General features: G+C 41.5%; 1 protein-coding gene across 9 annotated transcripts in view; it reads left to right on the forward strand.

The window, feature by feature from the left end:
• Window positions 1-16,281, forward strand: part of LOC135169256 (uncharacterized) — a 187,305-nt gene that overhangs the window by 89,850 nt on the left and 81,174 nt on the right. For all 9 annotated transcript variants that reach the window (XM_064134080.1, XM_064134078.1, XM_064134087.1 and 6 more), the window contains one exon: window positions 7,179-7,269. In XM_064134080.1, the coding sequence (XP_063990150.1) occupies window positions 7,179-7,184 (6 nt within the window). In that variant the 3' untranslated portion in view covers window positions 7,185-7,269. The remainder of the gene's footprint in view (window positions 1-7,178; window positions 7,270-16,281) is intronic.

Here is a 16,281-nt window from a genome sequence, read left to right on the forward strand (position 1 = left end):
AATGTCTCTGGAAGTGTTGAGCCAGATTCCGACTAGTGTCCGTAGCCATTGCTAGTGAGTACGGGTATACATTTTCAACTGGGCATCGCGAGAAACTCAGGCTTGAGTATACCAATACAAGCTACAGTGGAGTACACTGTATGTACCAATCCAACGTATAGATATATGTATATACGACCATTCGCGATACCACCGCATTCCAGCCACGCGCCTCCACCAGGAGATACACCAGTGGCGTAATGTGGTATTGTTCGCACTCGGTTTGAGTCTCTTCATATCAGGAGACCCAAATTTTTTCCTTCTACTAATTTTTTTTTCATCGCAGTGTACGCCAATGATACTCTGAAACTCGAAACAATAAAGTCCATCGAGGTCGCTGCTTGTTGTGAGTCGTCTCCGGGTGGAGGCGACCTGGTACGGTATCTCGCGATGCGAATGGCGAGCACTCGCTTGGAAAAAAAAAATGAAGCGTTGGGGTGGGTGTCCCAGAGGGAAGGGTAAATATCGGCAGGGAGGATGTGTGGTGAGTAGCATGGTCGGGGCTACGCCGGCGTGCGACACAAGAAAATATAACGAAGTGGGAGATTGCCACGAGGTGGGAGAAGAGATCGCGGACAAAATCACCGGCTGCTCGCGCGTGCCTTGAGCCACACGTTTACGTCCGTGTTACACGATAGTCGGGGAAATGATTTTTTTCCGAGATTTATGTAAATTATTTCCGATATACGTTGAATATACATGAAATTCTTTTCGTCCACCCGACGACTGAATTAATATTAAACTGATTTTCTCGGGCCCCGGGGGGAGTACAATCACCACAAAACGATTCGCTTGAAAAAATTCAAAATTTCCAAATCGTTGAAAATCCCAGCGATTCCAATTCTCCGTTAGAAATTTCCATTTTCTCAACTTTCTATCACTGATTAGTTTCCTCATTTCCCCGGGAGTTCGGTTTTTACATCTCTCGAGAGCTAATAATTTCTGATTTTTTTTTCACAAAACCGGTGATAGTCGCCGTGGGCATAATTTGACCCATCGGTCCATCGCCCGAGGACCTTTCTCGTTCAAAGTGTGGGAACCCAGCACCTCACAGCCTCCCGACGGTGCTGGCTCCCTGATGCACGCGGCACGTTCACAATTCTCCTATTTGCAGTGCTGGGTAAGAAAGACTCAAGAGAGAACAGTTGCAAAATCCCCCGTGTCCAGATAGAGAAAGACAGAAGAGAGTCAATTTCGCCGTCAACGAGTACATGTCCGGTGATCAATTTGAGGTGCACTCGGTGTAGAGTATCTAGGCTGTCTCCAGCGATATCTCCGGTTGAATTTCATCATCGATTATTCCATCTCCGTATATAACCTGTAAAACAAACACAATAACATGTGGCTAACTAAGAATCAACAGATGGAACTTGAGAAAAGAGAGAAAATAAAATGAAGAATAAACATTCCAACAACGATACAAACGAGTTCAAGGCTGTGTGGTAGGCATTGACTCACCAATGAGATACCACCAATGGCTATCCTGGAGCATCGACATTTTCCAGACTCTCTCACACCCAGGGGCTACAGTGCGCTCCAGCCAATGTCAAGGGTCAAGGCGGTTCGGTTCTCTTTGATACCTACGGTCTCTTTAAGCTGTCTCGCGTGTCAAAATGCTATTCTGTATCGTAGTGGTGCGAATGCACGTGCTTGTACTCAACTATTGATGATTCAGAGGAATAAAAAAATTTAACCGTTGAGGGAAGGCTCTCAAGAACATCTCCAAAATCCCATCCTCCTGCTTCATCAATTGTTTAGACTCAATTAACTCAACGCTTGAGAATTTAAAAAATGATTAATTGTTCAGTTGGCTCTGAAATGGTTGAATCGTGCCTGTTATTTATATTATCTTCTCAAAAAGCCATTATCCCAACCGAAAAGAGCTCGTGACCATACTTGGTCATCTCAACTTCTTCGAAAAGTTGTCTGTTCGTGACCCAATGGCTGCATGCATCCCAACTATATTATCGTACACTCCGGCCGAATGCAATGGTGGCGGTTATCGCTGATCCGGATTGTTCCCCAGTGGAGACTGATCCGGTTCTTCGGTTAACCCATGCCACCAGTGATGGAAGGAAGGAAAAGAGAAAGAAGTTGAAATTACTATCACAATGCCTGTGAGGCTTGCATTCGTGCGACCTAAGTACAGGTCTTACCGAAGGGAGAAGATCACTCCCTCAAACCAGACGTCCCACATGATTGCAGCAAGAAGTACAGATGCCCCTGAGGCTTTACCTCCAGCAACAACACATTCAGCCCGGTACAAGTGACAATGATTTATGACGGGTTGTTTTTACCCAAATCTTTTCACCAGAATTTGTCATCGAGATTAGAAAAATCTGGCAACGAGTTGAATGATGATAATTATCAACGAATACCTGGATATTTTCATTTCCATTTTTATATCTTTCGAAATGTTCATTGGGTACACCTGTCTCATTCGGATGAAACGAGTCTCACGTCGTGACTATTTTTATTTACGACATGAATTTTATGGATGTGGGATATGGGAGACGTGATGACTTCCAAACTTTCACAGATTTCAATATTCAATATTGGATTTTTGACGCTATCGACCGGTTATTTTTGGTTGATATTCATCGGGTCTGGTGGAAGGTGGATAAACAGGTGGGCTCCTGCATCATTCGGCTTATCAAAATGTCAAGTTCGAGGGGAACGAGCATAAAATAAAATAATTCTCTTCGCCTGGGGTGAAGGTCTGGCGGGGCTCCCTGGAATCTGCTATCATTTCGTCCTTTGACGTTTGCGGATCTGAAGACCCTCCGAGGTAGATCACCGGGTGCGCCTCGTGCGCAGCAAGTGGAAGACGCCTTCAACGGTTTTTTATCGCTCCCTCCAAAAGTTTCATTTTTATTTTCGTATTTGTGAGAGCGCAAGGTGCACAATTTTGTGACCCGAGTTGAAGATTTCCTGGAGATCGTCAGGATCGTTGGGACAAATGTGAAAATTATGAGTTAGCAGCTAACGATGTGGTCTCTGTAGGAGTATCATGTGATTCACTGGGAAGAACTTCACCCCCGTTGACGACGATGAAAATAATAGTGAAGAATTGCGGGAAAGGAGAGTAGTCGGAAGTAGTTGGATTTCCTTCGAAGTCGATCGTAATCGGTATATGTCAAGGGTTTACCTTCATGTGCATGCGACTGAAATACACGAGGGATGGTATATATCAGGTTAATGCGATCGGTTCTTTGGCACTGTGTGGTAGATAGCATCATTAACCCACCCGCTGAAGCCGAACACTGAATAAGATCTTGTTACCCGATATCTGACCCAAGGTAGAGGCCCCAAGAAGTGTAGTCGAGTGACCGACGAAGGCCCCCTGGACCCTGTGGCACAATACTAACGCTAATTAAACTGGCCCAGAGTTTCAAATACACCACACAAACTTATCTACCTGATACAACCGTCCGATTGCTTTGTTTTCGTGGAGGGCCAGCTACGTGACACGATTGTGCACCCAAATTAATTGGCCGAGAGTCGAAATATATAAATAGGTGGTGAGGGGGTGAGGGGGATCGCCAGGATTTTGCTGTTTGTAACTGTTGTTTGGGCCAGGTGTATAAGCACTGAGAAATTGCTGCAAATTTTTGTTTGTCGTTTAAATTTCACTCCTCATTAATTCTTCTCTGGAATTTCGCATTGCCCCACACTCCCTCGATACATCCGTACTTAGAATGCGAATCCATAAAAGTTCCCATCTCCGAAACAAAGGAAATGGACAACTCGTTCGTTCAACGTACCCAAACCACAAACTAAATTGCAAAAAATATTTACGAATATAAACCATCGACACAGAGACCCATATTCACAATTCAAAGCCGTCTCTCTTCTACCCTTCATTTAAAATCTGTGGGTTTTCGATGGAAGTGAGGCAGTAAACTCCCTCCCAGTCGCAGATTTATGCGTAGTAAAAAGCGTCGAATTCAAGCCAGTGAAATGCTCCGACTCTCATCCTTCTCTTCGCCAGTAAAACAGCCCACATTCGGTTGAACATTAGAGTTTCGACCGTTGCTGGAACATGGGGTACTTACGGATAGTTACTGCGGCATCGTAAATTATTGCCCACGCCTTTTGCGGCATCCTCCCAACTCACTCGAGTGTACGTGTGCCGATGGGTAACGTATGTGACTCAATGTCGGGAGTGGAGAATGCAGAATCAAACTGGCGCCAAAATTCTTTCGCGATAAATATCTCCATTTTATGAATAAATATTTGTTCTTCGTAATTACTGTTCCTTTGAATTGTCGCCTCAATGAGGGAATGTTCAGTGAAAATGTAAGGGCTAATTACTTTCAATGATCCCGTCATTTTTTATATAATTTTTCATCCTCACGAATGATTAAATCATTAACTTTAATTGGGAATGGTGCGTCCTGGGCGACAGGTACCGCCTCTCCGCAATTCCTCAGCGATTTACACAGCACTCGATTAAACTTTCGACCCCACGAAACCCCAGGATACCAACCTCTTTCCTGTTAACAGAACTATATTTGTGGTGAAGTAATTAATACACCTACTAATTAACCCCCGAAAAATACCTGAATAGAAATCCATTTAAGATGTTCCGAGAAAGGTGAACCGAGAGAATTGAGAGCAAAGGGGGCGGGAAGGGTGAAGACGAGGGGGAGAGTGAGACCCCTAAATGCGAATCTGAAACGGATTCACATTCATAATGTCCTAGGGTATATGTAGAATTCAACACCGGACTTGGGGGAGAAGGGGGTGGAGAAAAGCGAGGCGCGTGGAGAAGGCCAGGGCAATGGGAGTAGCATACGTGAGAAGGTTTGAGTTCCCACAGGTGTCGTAGAAACGTTGGTTGGATATGGCTGGCCTTGACGTTGGAAACTAACGTAATGTCAATGATCCAACGGTTTTTACGTGCACCACACGAATTATGAGAGATATCAAGTCATGAAACTTGTCACAAGTTGGTGATATACAAGGAAAAACAGGACAAAATAACACCTGGGGGCAGAATGAACTGTACAAACGAATGAGCCCCTTCTTTTTTATTTTTTCAACGAGACAAATGAGTTCAGTATTTTTTTTATGAAACGTGGGTTGTCCAATGACACGAGCACACTGAAAAAAAATATATAATCCTATCCATTAAATATTCTCCTGTCAAGAATTTAGAGTTTTCGCCCGGAGATTTGGGACCTTTGGGCATGCGAACCCACAATGACTAGTAATATTTTTTTTTAATGTAAAAAATATTAATTTTGCACCACCTTGTACTCCACAAATATACATTTTTCATTTAAAATAATATCAGTACTTCCATTACGTCTTCCGGCGTGCGATACCAATCCCCGATAGCCTTCCGTTAACACACCTCAGCCACGTAAAGTAGCCAATGCATGTGTAGATGTCCTTTATCACCTGGCAACCAATAAACATTTTATTTCACTGTACCTAGAAGGCCTTCCACGTAAACATCTCTATCCAACTTAGGGTGACATTGTCTTAACTTACTCCAGCATTCGTTAATAACTTTCCAGTGCCTCTTCCCCACTACCTCTCTGCCCCCCAGCGGTAGACAACATCTTCCATTCATCCCCCTTTAAAATCCCCCAGACAAGTGCACATGCGCACTGTTCGGTAGATTGCCGCTGTCTGCCCTCTCCACCACAGACACACGCAAAATACAAATTTTATGATGATCATAAATTTCGAGGACATAAAACCAATACCAGGGTCTTTTACACTCATCCAAAAGGAAAAACAAAAAGTACAAACGATATTTGCGCCCTCGAGTAGTTTTTGTGTATAAAACGCACTCGCAGCCACATCCCAATCGTTGTATATATCTGGTGCGGGTAGATATCGGCACGGGATGAGGGGGATAGGGGGGGTGTAGCTTCTGCCCGAGAGGAGGCAAAAACGATCCTCGATAAGGTTCACTTTAATTTATCGCTCTTTTCCTCGGGTCTTTGCCAGTCGCGCGCGAGCCGAAGTCTTAAAATCTTCCTTTTTTTCATTTGTGAATTCATAATTTTGAATTATGCCTTAAATAATTGAATAATGCTTTCGCAAATGATAATTTCACACCGACAAACCCCTCCATCAACCGGGGAAATGATTTTTCAGCCCCACTATCCGGAAAATTGATAGTCAATTAACAATTCATTAAATTTAATTTTTTTACCAGTTTAAATGAAAAATTTCCGTCATCATGAATATCCTTGAGCCGTAAATATCTTTCTCTTAATTTTGGATGACATTCAACCGTGAATTTCCCCACCAACTGACGATATTTCATTCTCCAACCTAAGATTATTAATCTCCCTTTTATTCTACACGTTTCCATATTTAATTGCCCCGAAAATAAAATCCTCGGTATAAATACAACGAATAAGTTGTCTGTACTTTCCATTGGTAAGAAAAATCTCTGTAATTAACCGCGAAAAAGATAAAGCCATTCAGCAATGAGACAGGGCCCTCATTACGTTCTTTCGAGTCGATTGTAAGGAACTTTCTTATAAAGGGGGAACGATGAGGGGGAAGGGGGAGAATTTTTTTTTGTCTCTGCTGATTCTACTTGTGTACAGTACTGTATACAGAGGTGAGGCTTTATCGTGAATTGGTATCGAGAGAAAAAAAAAGCCCAAGAAGGGGTGGGGGGAGGGAGGGAGGGAGGTAGAGAGAGCGAGAGTGAGACGGAGATGTGCACAGAGAAAGAGAGCCAACGGGCAAAAGAGGTAAAGGTATTAAGCGGCACGTTGTGTGTGTTTCGAAGATAAGATATCTTGGTCTTGCGTGGAGGACCGATGCCTCTCTGTCCACCCTGGCCAGGCGTCCTGAGAGGTGTAATAAATCGCTCCCACGATCGCATTTTACCGATCGAATATACGCACTCCCCCGATCGCATGTAAAAACATTTTGGCCACATGAGCAATAATTTTGAAATAAAAATTTTCCTTTTTTTTCTGCCCTCCTGATTTTTTTTTTTTTTTGGTTAGTCGAGCCACACTTCCTCGCTAACCTGAGGGGCAGATCAAACGAATTTACATTCTTATTTTTTTCGATTGTACGATTGCACCGAGAGGCGCTCTTATAATGAACTGTAATCTTGATTTTCAATTTTTTTTTTAATGGGGATTTTTTTTTTTCAGTCGTGAAGATCCCACGGCTGCAGTGCCACGCGATCCGCTCCTGGCGCCGATCTTATGTTGCATCTCGTGTTTCTGGATGTTAACGACATGGGTGAGTTTCTTGAGAAATTATGGATTACCGTAGTTTGTTGACGATTTTCGTTCTGAATAGAGGAAAAATACCCGTAGGAAAGGGAGGAATGGAGGGAAAATCAGGGGTTATATTTTTTTGGGGGGGATTTTTGCCCTCTTATCAGTGTAAATTTTGATGACGAGGGAGTATTTTCGTTAAAACACTGACTAATGCCGCGAACTCAGCAAACGGACACTAAAAGGCGCGGAGCATCCGTGAGGAATTATCGGTGCTGGATATTTCATGATATAAACCCTCGCAAATAGCGTGTATATTCACATTTGGCATATGCGATTTACACTGTCAGGGAGGAGGAAGCCTCTCGACGGGGTGAGAGAACCATGCGGAGTAACACGAGTCCACGTGTAAGAGGAATCATTCTCTCAGTACTTTCTGCATCGCCTGCCGTGCTGCACACTGCGATGAATTTCATTAACATATACACCAACTTTTATGGCGTAGGTTTTATGGGGAATAATATCGACTACTGTTTTCCAAAAGGAAAATTGCAAAACCTTTGACCGATCAGAGATGTTTATTGAGCTCCTAATTTCCGAGTTTTTTTTCTATTTAATGTTTTAAAAATTTGGAAACCGCAGTTACTCCATAATTACTCATCGGGTTTGCCTGAACCTCAACAACGCCCTAAGACGCGAATAAATGCGAGGAAAACCCCCTTTTTTTCTCTCACAAAAAAAAATCGAAGGCTGAAAATTACAATTAACAACACACCATTAATTTTCAATAATCATCCGCATCGTTGGGTCCACCTGATCCCCCTCCCGAAAATTGGGTGAAAACGTCGGAAATGAAATTGTATCACGCAATTATAAATTATAAAAATGTCCCTGCTCACTTCTTCTCCGTTAACGGGCTTTAAAAAAAATCACCTGGCACGATCCCGATTTCTTTTTCACATCCCACCGTCGTGTTTACCTCATTTAATGAGAATAAACTCTCAGTTGGCGGATGGTGGAGAAAAATAATGAAAATAAAAAGTCGATATCAAGAGGCGTTGGGTATAAAGTGCATCAGCTGCAACCAAAAACACTCTCCGGCCACTGTTACAACGTTCACTCGCGTGCGCGTGTACACTCCAGTGATTTCAGATTCGCTGTCGTTTGCTGACCGAATTTTCGTCAAGTGAAAGTTTCCACCCACCTTGTTTTTTATTTCACCAGATACTTTATAGTCATTCGAATTTTTCATATCGTCCACTAAATTCGATCGAATTTGTCGCATTAAATTTTTTTTCATTGACTTTTATGTTTGAGGTAATTAGAGTCATAAATTTCACAGAGGAATTTTAATTGACTCTGAATGTAGCTCACGCTTTACTTTGAATTGTTAAAAATGCAGATAACGGAATCGATTTACACTAAGATATTTCCACGTCTGTCACGGAATTTTCAAAAAATATTTCCGGAAGTAACGTAATTTTATTTATTCACTCTCGAGGATTTTGTTTAAGTGAAAGGGTCCGAACATCTCTATTAACCCCGTGAAGAATACCCGACGAATTTCTCATTATCAAAAGCGTATGGGCCCTTCACCGCCCAAACAATTACCCACCGTGTAATTCATTTTTTCCCTCCGTAACAATCAGCCTTCTGAGTGTGTGGTATATCGAAAAGAATCGACTAAAAACGTAAAAGGAAATTGTGCGACGATTTTGCCGGAGGTCTATCTGTTTTTTTCCCGTGGATCGACGCGATGCGAAACGGATTCATGGGCACGCGTTTTCACGTGAGGTAATGCGAGGCCAACGAGGTTTTTTTTCGGGATGAAGGGGGTGGGTGCGGGGGGTGAAAGAGTGTTGTGAATCGATACGCTTCGACGAGCAACACGAGGAGTGGCGGAAATTGACCGCTTACTACGCGATTCAATTTATTCCCTAGTGATTTTTCTCATCGACAATTTCCCCAGTAAAATTCACTGCTCCCCGAAAACAAACAATTATTAAAAAAAAATAATAAATACGATTATCAACAGCTTTTCCAAGGTCATTCACGCATTTATGGGGGAAATGTTCTTAAAGACATTCAAGAATTCACGTCGTTTTAAATGCAAAAAAAAAATTGAAAAATGAAAAATGAACTTGAATGGAGTCACGTAGAAGTCGTATATCCCACGACTCGTGTAACCTGTCGATAAGTAAAATATATTGTTTTATACAACTCTCCTGTCGTTTCCGTGGACGTGCTGAACTGTCACGTTTCGTAGAAAATTTTCTTTTCCATGTAACGCCAATCGATAGCTCCATTTATCAAAAAAAAAAGAGAACAAGATGGATCAACTGAAATTGCCTCATAAAAAATGTAATAAAATTATTTTCAGTGTTCAGGATTGTCTTAAGAGATTAGATAAACATCACGAGGCTCAACGTTTTAGTGTTAATTCGTCTGACATTTAGTGCTCTATCATCGTCTTGTTTTCCACTTTGGAGTGAATGACTCGTAACTGGTGGGCTTTCTCTCTCTGTTGGTAATGAGTCGCGCAAATAGGTTGTACGGTTTGAAAAAAAAAGTAATAATAATAATAATCGGGGTATACGCGAGTACGTGCGGAGCGCATGGGGCCTTTTGAAGTTTATGTACCGAGATAGTCGTGTGACTTGGAGGGTTATAATTTGGGTAAACAGACTGAGGATAGTCGTATGAGCGTAATTCGCGAGAGATTATGAAGCGGACGGATTTAGCATGACTTAGATCCTCGAGGAGCTATTTCTAATCATTTTCCTCCACTGACTGTCCCCACATTTGATCGGAAAATCCCTGCGCCACCAGAATAATTATTATTATAACAATAATTACTGGACTTTCTTCCAAATCTCCTCGGAATGAACGGTATACAATTCTTCGATTTCTCGTCGGTCATATCTCAGTAATATCGGACAAGGCCACATCACTCATCATCCGTGATTGCCCTCCACTCACCCATTGAATGGAAAATTATGTGAATAACAAATAAACAACGATTACGAGTCTATTATGAAAGATTGATAGTTTAATTTTATGCGATGAGCTATTTTCCATGCTCTCGTCGCGGGGGAGATAAAACTCTTCAATAAAGAAATCAAAACAGTTTAGCAATAATAATATTCATTAAGATCATGCATCATGTGCGTTGAATGATGAACTATCTCCGGTTGCCGGTTTCCTTCTTTCGTCGGTGAATTTTACACTCCCATGACTTTCGTTATCAGGTGACCCCTTGCGACATCCAGCACCACAGGGGGGAATCGGCAATTATTGGTGATAAAAGTCACACCAGAGTTCAAACGTTAGATTTTCCCTGACGCATTCGATAATCGGGTTATCGGTGGTACAGAAGGTTTACCACATCGGGAGAGAATATGACCGGTTTTTTTTTTTTATTGTTAATTCTTCGGCGATCGGGGAGCTAGAATGCACGTGACTTGCTTCACGGACTTTGACATCGTGGTGGAGATATTTATTGGAGACGCACACGAAGTCATCTAATTCGCAGATTTTCCACTGCGCTATTTTTTGTGGGGAATTCCAGAATTATTGTCTGTGGAGATGTGGGTGATCGGAACGATCATGACAATGACAGGTCTCTGACTATTCAGGGGGAAAGAAACGGGCAACACAGGGATTAATACTCGCGCTCCTAAACAACTGTGAGGGCGTATAAAAATGTATGACTATAATCTGCTTAATCTACTGTCTCAAGGCCGGCGTCCGATGAAAAGGAGTTAATAACCCAATCGCGAGTAGTCACCGAGAAATGAACAAACTGTTATCCGACTGGTTATCGATATCTCCAAGAACTTCTATTATCGATTGTGAGAGTTTGCTTTCATTTATATTTTTCCTCTTTCTATTACATGTCATTCGACGGAGGGTTTATCAGTTGACTTCGAGAGCTGGAAGATTTCCGAGACTTCACGCGCATGCATTGGTCTGTTTACAATGTCGAGAAAAAAAATTATCGACAGATAAGATTGATGAGACATCAAACATAAGATTTTTTCCTCTATCCCGATAATTTTTAAAATATATTTATAGGAATATATTTGATTTTATTCGCGCGATACTCGCACCGTAATTCGACCCGGATTTATTTACCGTGTCTTATTTTCCCAGATTTATCAAAATTATCAGAAGGAATAAATGAAAAATATTATGTAAACATTATTCTCAAGTTGTGCAATTGTCAACTTGAACAAAGACTCGAATATTTTGGAATCTTTTATGGGAATGCTAATGCAATTTACGCGAAGTGTACTATCGTATAAAATTATCTTCAATGCCTTTTAATTTACAATTCAACAATTTTCCTCAATACGATTCGTCACAGACACGATTTATCCGGCGGAAGTATCACAACGACACGTATATCCCATTCGCACATAACGCATATAATGTTTCACATGAGAACTGTGACGTTGAGAGGAAAAAAAGGGTCATGTGAACGTGTCATGGGCAGCCACCGTGCGCTTTTATTACGAATCTCGTGGGACATTGACCGAGTACCGTATCTCCGCGCGACGTTCACCCATTTTTTTTTAATCATGAAAATTATCAATGGGGTAAAATAATTGGCCAATTAAGCTGGCAATAATCCCGGAGATCAGACTTCCTAGTCGATGGCGAGACATCAATCACTCGGGAATTCAATTCATTGGAATCCGATCCAGACTGCGGAGTGTTTTGTCGATAAAAAAAAAAAAGTTTACAAACCATTGGCAATGAAATAGGTGGGCTCTTATTGGTGTTCCCACCGCACCGGTAATTTTACAAATAATATGGTAATGTCACATAATTAAAGAACAAGTGCTTTTGGTCATCACAGAACAGCTCGTTCTAATGAACTGCAAATTTTGATGAATTTTGATGAATCTCCAGTCAATACCAATCAATCTTCACATCAATAATCGATAAATTTTCATACGAGGAAACAGCCACTCGGTGTACTTTTTCACGATATTGTTACACTCGAATAACTGAGATCTCGACACGTACCGGCAGCGCACACTCGAGTGAATCTCACGACAGCGAGAATTTACGCTGTCTTGGTGTGGCATTCCCCTGGGAAATGAAATAAAATGAAAGAAGACATATGTCGAGATATTCTGGAACGAGTTCTTACAGAATCTTACAGCGCGTCCGGTGGGTCATTAGGTGATTAATAATATTTCAATGACGTGATCAGTATTATATGAATTTATCCCTGAAGTTGAAACAATTTCGATAGAGAAATTGTAAAGATATGGCAGGTTAAAGGGTTGATGAGGGCTTGTCACCATTTTTTTTTAATTGTTTTCCAGTCTAGAGTTGACCCCCCCTCACCCCAGAATTTTCATTGAACTCTTTATCTGTGTAAAATCCGGAAATGATCGAACGATAAAAATGAGCGTAAAATGAAAGTGGTGCCCTAACACTGTGACAAACATCCGTTTGGATGACGGCAATGGCTAGTGGGCAAATGGTGGTTTAACATGTGGTGAGAGGGGTGTAGGGGGCAAAAGGCAAAGGGGCTTTTGTTGTCGTTACTCACTGGTGTATAATCCAGAAATCAGATTAAATGTCGGATATCCTGTATAGGGTCGTCCTCTCTCGCCACTCATTTATTTCCCGTCTCTTTCTCCTCTCCCCTCTCCCTCCCAAACATTGCCCTATCTCATTTTACGTTTGGCCCTGTTGATTTGTGTGTGCACAGGAAGCTTCAGTCATTACTTCGCTCAGTAGACCCCTCGATGCACTCCGATACACGCTATTCAATTCAACAACATTTTTTTTATTTCCCAATTTGTTTTCAACTGTCTCAATTTTTCTGGCTATTCCACTGCTTCAAGGCTCATCTCGACATATTATTTTTCACAATTTTATTGTTACTCAACATTGTCTGATGTCACCCTCCTCAAAATTACGGCTCAAGAGACCGTTGATTTTCAGTTATTCCCCATAATCACAATTAATTTAACTGATAATTAATAATGAAAACAAATCAATGCTTGAAGGATCATTGACATTCGTGGATTTGATCGTTGTGATTCCCCTCTTTGTCCTGAATATTCGCAATGCACCTGCTCTCGTTATAACCCCAAAAAGGACTCCACATGCCGTATGACACGTAACGATTTTGATGAGATTGAAGTGGAAAATGTGGATGTTGGCTGGAACTTTCAACAAGAAATACCGACGCGAAGACATTCACGTACCGACAGTTATGTTACACTCAATGGGCAGCTGTTTGTCGATAAAATCCCTTGTCGTCTTGTAAATGGGTGGCACTGGGTGGAAATGGGTGAGCTCTAATTTTTTTTAAGTTACAGTTGATCGAAGTCAATGGGCTGCGATCGATCAAGCTGCCTCCGGTCGAGACTGTCATGACTTCTGATGATGATTATCCGTGAGTTCACTAGTGAAGTGACGAAAGGGGTCGTCGGGAGAGGGATAAACCCTTCAGTTTAACGAATCGAATACGAAGGGCTCTTTCGCGCGGGAAAATAAAATCAGCTACATGACCAATAAATAAATAATAATTCTCCGACTACTGACTCGAATGAAAAATTAACGGTTAAAGCCTAATATTAATAACATTATCCGACGTTAAAAATTATTTTCAATTTTATCGGCAGCTGCAATTAATTTTTTAGGCCACGATCGATCATACAGGGCCAAAAATATATTTCCAGGTTCCTCTGGATTCGAGCTTGACAAATTGACAGCTACCGGTTAAGAAAGTTATACTAATTACGTTAGCTTGAAAAAATAAAGGAAATGGAGTGTAAGATCGACGAGGAGTAAAAAAAATGAGCGGAAAGATCGCATTGATCAGTGGTGGAAGGCTGAAAAATGGAGCGAGCGTGGCTTCGGCCCAGTTGAACTGTTTTAAGTTCAACACTGATGAATGGGCCAAGGGCTTTGGGGGATAAGTAGGTAAACCACATTTTAAAGTGAAAAAAAAAAAACCGCGAGCTTTTTGATGCCTGTCATGGGGGAAGACATCGTCCACACTCGCCCTTCACCAGAACGGTCTCTCGGGGCGATTGCCAGGGGCTGGAGGGGTGATATTGTTAATGAGGGCGCGTGGCGTGACACCGGATGAATCCTATGTCGGTGAAAGACTACGGATTTAGAGGCAATTAATCTGAATTTTTGTTAACGGATTTTTCGGATTATTCCTTCTCTGTGAGACGGCGTAGAGAACAATTCAGTCGTCCTAATTAAAAAATGATGACGTAATTGCATTCGCGGGAAAAATTCTATCTTTCGTGTAATTTAAACCAGGTAAGCCACACCCGGAAGACCGTAAATTGAAATATATCTCCCGGAGAATGAAATATTTTTCAAAAAAAAAATAATAATAATCCACGTGACACAGGAGACCCGTTCGTGTCACGTACTGTAAACATATGGTAAAAAAAAACATAAAATGCTAATGAAGGCGAAATAAACTGAAATAATAATAAGAAAAAAAACGTTGAGGTAAAATTCTGAAAGGGACTGATCAAACAGCACTCAGTACCTCGCACCTGTTATAATGAGACCATCCGTCAGGTAGACCACACCTTATTAAGTACTTGAAGGCGTTTTAATATTTATATTCCAGGCCACGAAGGCTCTCTCGTCTCGTTAGAACCCCCGGTTAGTGTTCGTCGGCGTATTTTCGCTTCAACGTTTTCTCGAAGTACACACTGAATATGTGTGTATTTTACCACGGGGTCGGCTTCCAAGGACTCCAGGGGAATCATCCCATGCTTGAAATTATTGTTAATATTATTCCACAAAACGGTAGTTTGATATCCATTCAAAATTTAACGTGCTCTCTCATTGTGATTATCCCCCAATAATTTATATTTTATCTACATTCAGGAGAAAGCTTTACTCTAATTGAAAACCGCGTCCAGGTCCACCCGATCCATAATTTATATTTCAAGTTCGACGTGGGTTTTGACCGAACACGACGGAATGCAGGGCATGGAATCGCGTGCGTTGACTTCGAACTAATAATTTCTCTCTCATTTCCCCGGTCTCATCGCTCGCATAACATTAACGGTTTTAGTAAAACGCACCTCCAAATTTTGTTTTGTTTATTTAAACTTCATTCACGTCCCCGGAAAATGCGGATGAATCAAAACAGTCGGACGATCGGGATTAAAAATTGTCGCGAATTCGCGGATTTTCCGATCGCAGCGCGTTAATTAACGACAACAAACGGAAACTTTAATTTGGTTGATAACAAATATAAGGGCACAATGTAAATGTAGGTGTAACACACACGAGTGCATTTATGGGTAATTTAATGAGATAGAATTGCAATAATTTATCACTCGGTAAATGAAACTACATTTTTCATTAAATTTTTTAATTATGCCCCGCGAGGCGATAACTCTCCACGGGGGAATGGGCCTTATCTAACCGAAGATACCTATACGCGTGCGTAAAAGAAGCCTCGAGACGCGTGAGAACGCCGAAGCTGAGGAATTCGATGGCCGAAGGGGGACTCGAGCCGAAGGAAAGTGAATTTCCCAGTCGAGTATTTTTATCCTCTTTTTTTTTCGGTCTAAAATCATTTTATTCCGAATGCGTAACCCTATATCTGGAGCTGTAATCTTGGAAGGTCGAGACGTGCTATCATCTGAGAGGGGTGGAAAATATCTAGCCCGACTGTGAAAACATTTGAGGGGCCTCAGAGGCAGGTAACGTTTACATGAATGTGTGGAGGTGATTCTTACCTCACGTCTGGGAAAGTCAAACAGACAAACAGACGTGTAGTAGAGACGCATGAATTTGTTTACGTGTCGCATACATTACTGGGGGTACATTCGAAAAAATATTTATCTGTAATTTTTTCAACATTTAGATGTCATACGTCGCTTGGATGGTGCGCAAATCTTGCGAAATTTTCACGATTTTATTTATAAATCTAAATATAAATATTTCTAAATATTTTTGATCCCCTAAAATCAAACTTTACTAACACATGTGTGTGTTAGTAAAGTTCTCACCCCCCGCCATC

The sequence above is a fragment of the Diachasmimorpha longicaudata genome, chromosome 14 (genome assembly GCF_034640455.1).
Source record: "Diachasmimorpha longicaudata isolate KC_UGA_2023 chromosome 14, iyDiaLong2, whole genome shotgun sequence".
Lineage (NCBI taxonomy): Eukaryota > Metazoa > Arthropoda > Insecta > Hymenoptera > Braconidae > Diachasmimorpha > Diachasmimorpha longicaudata.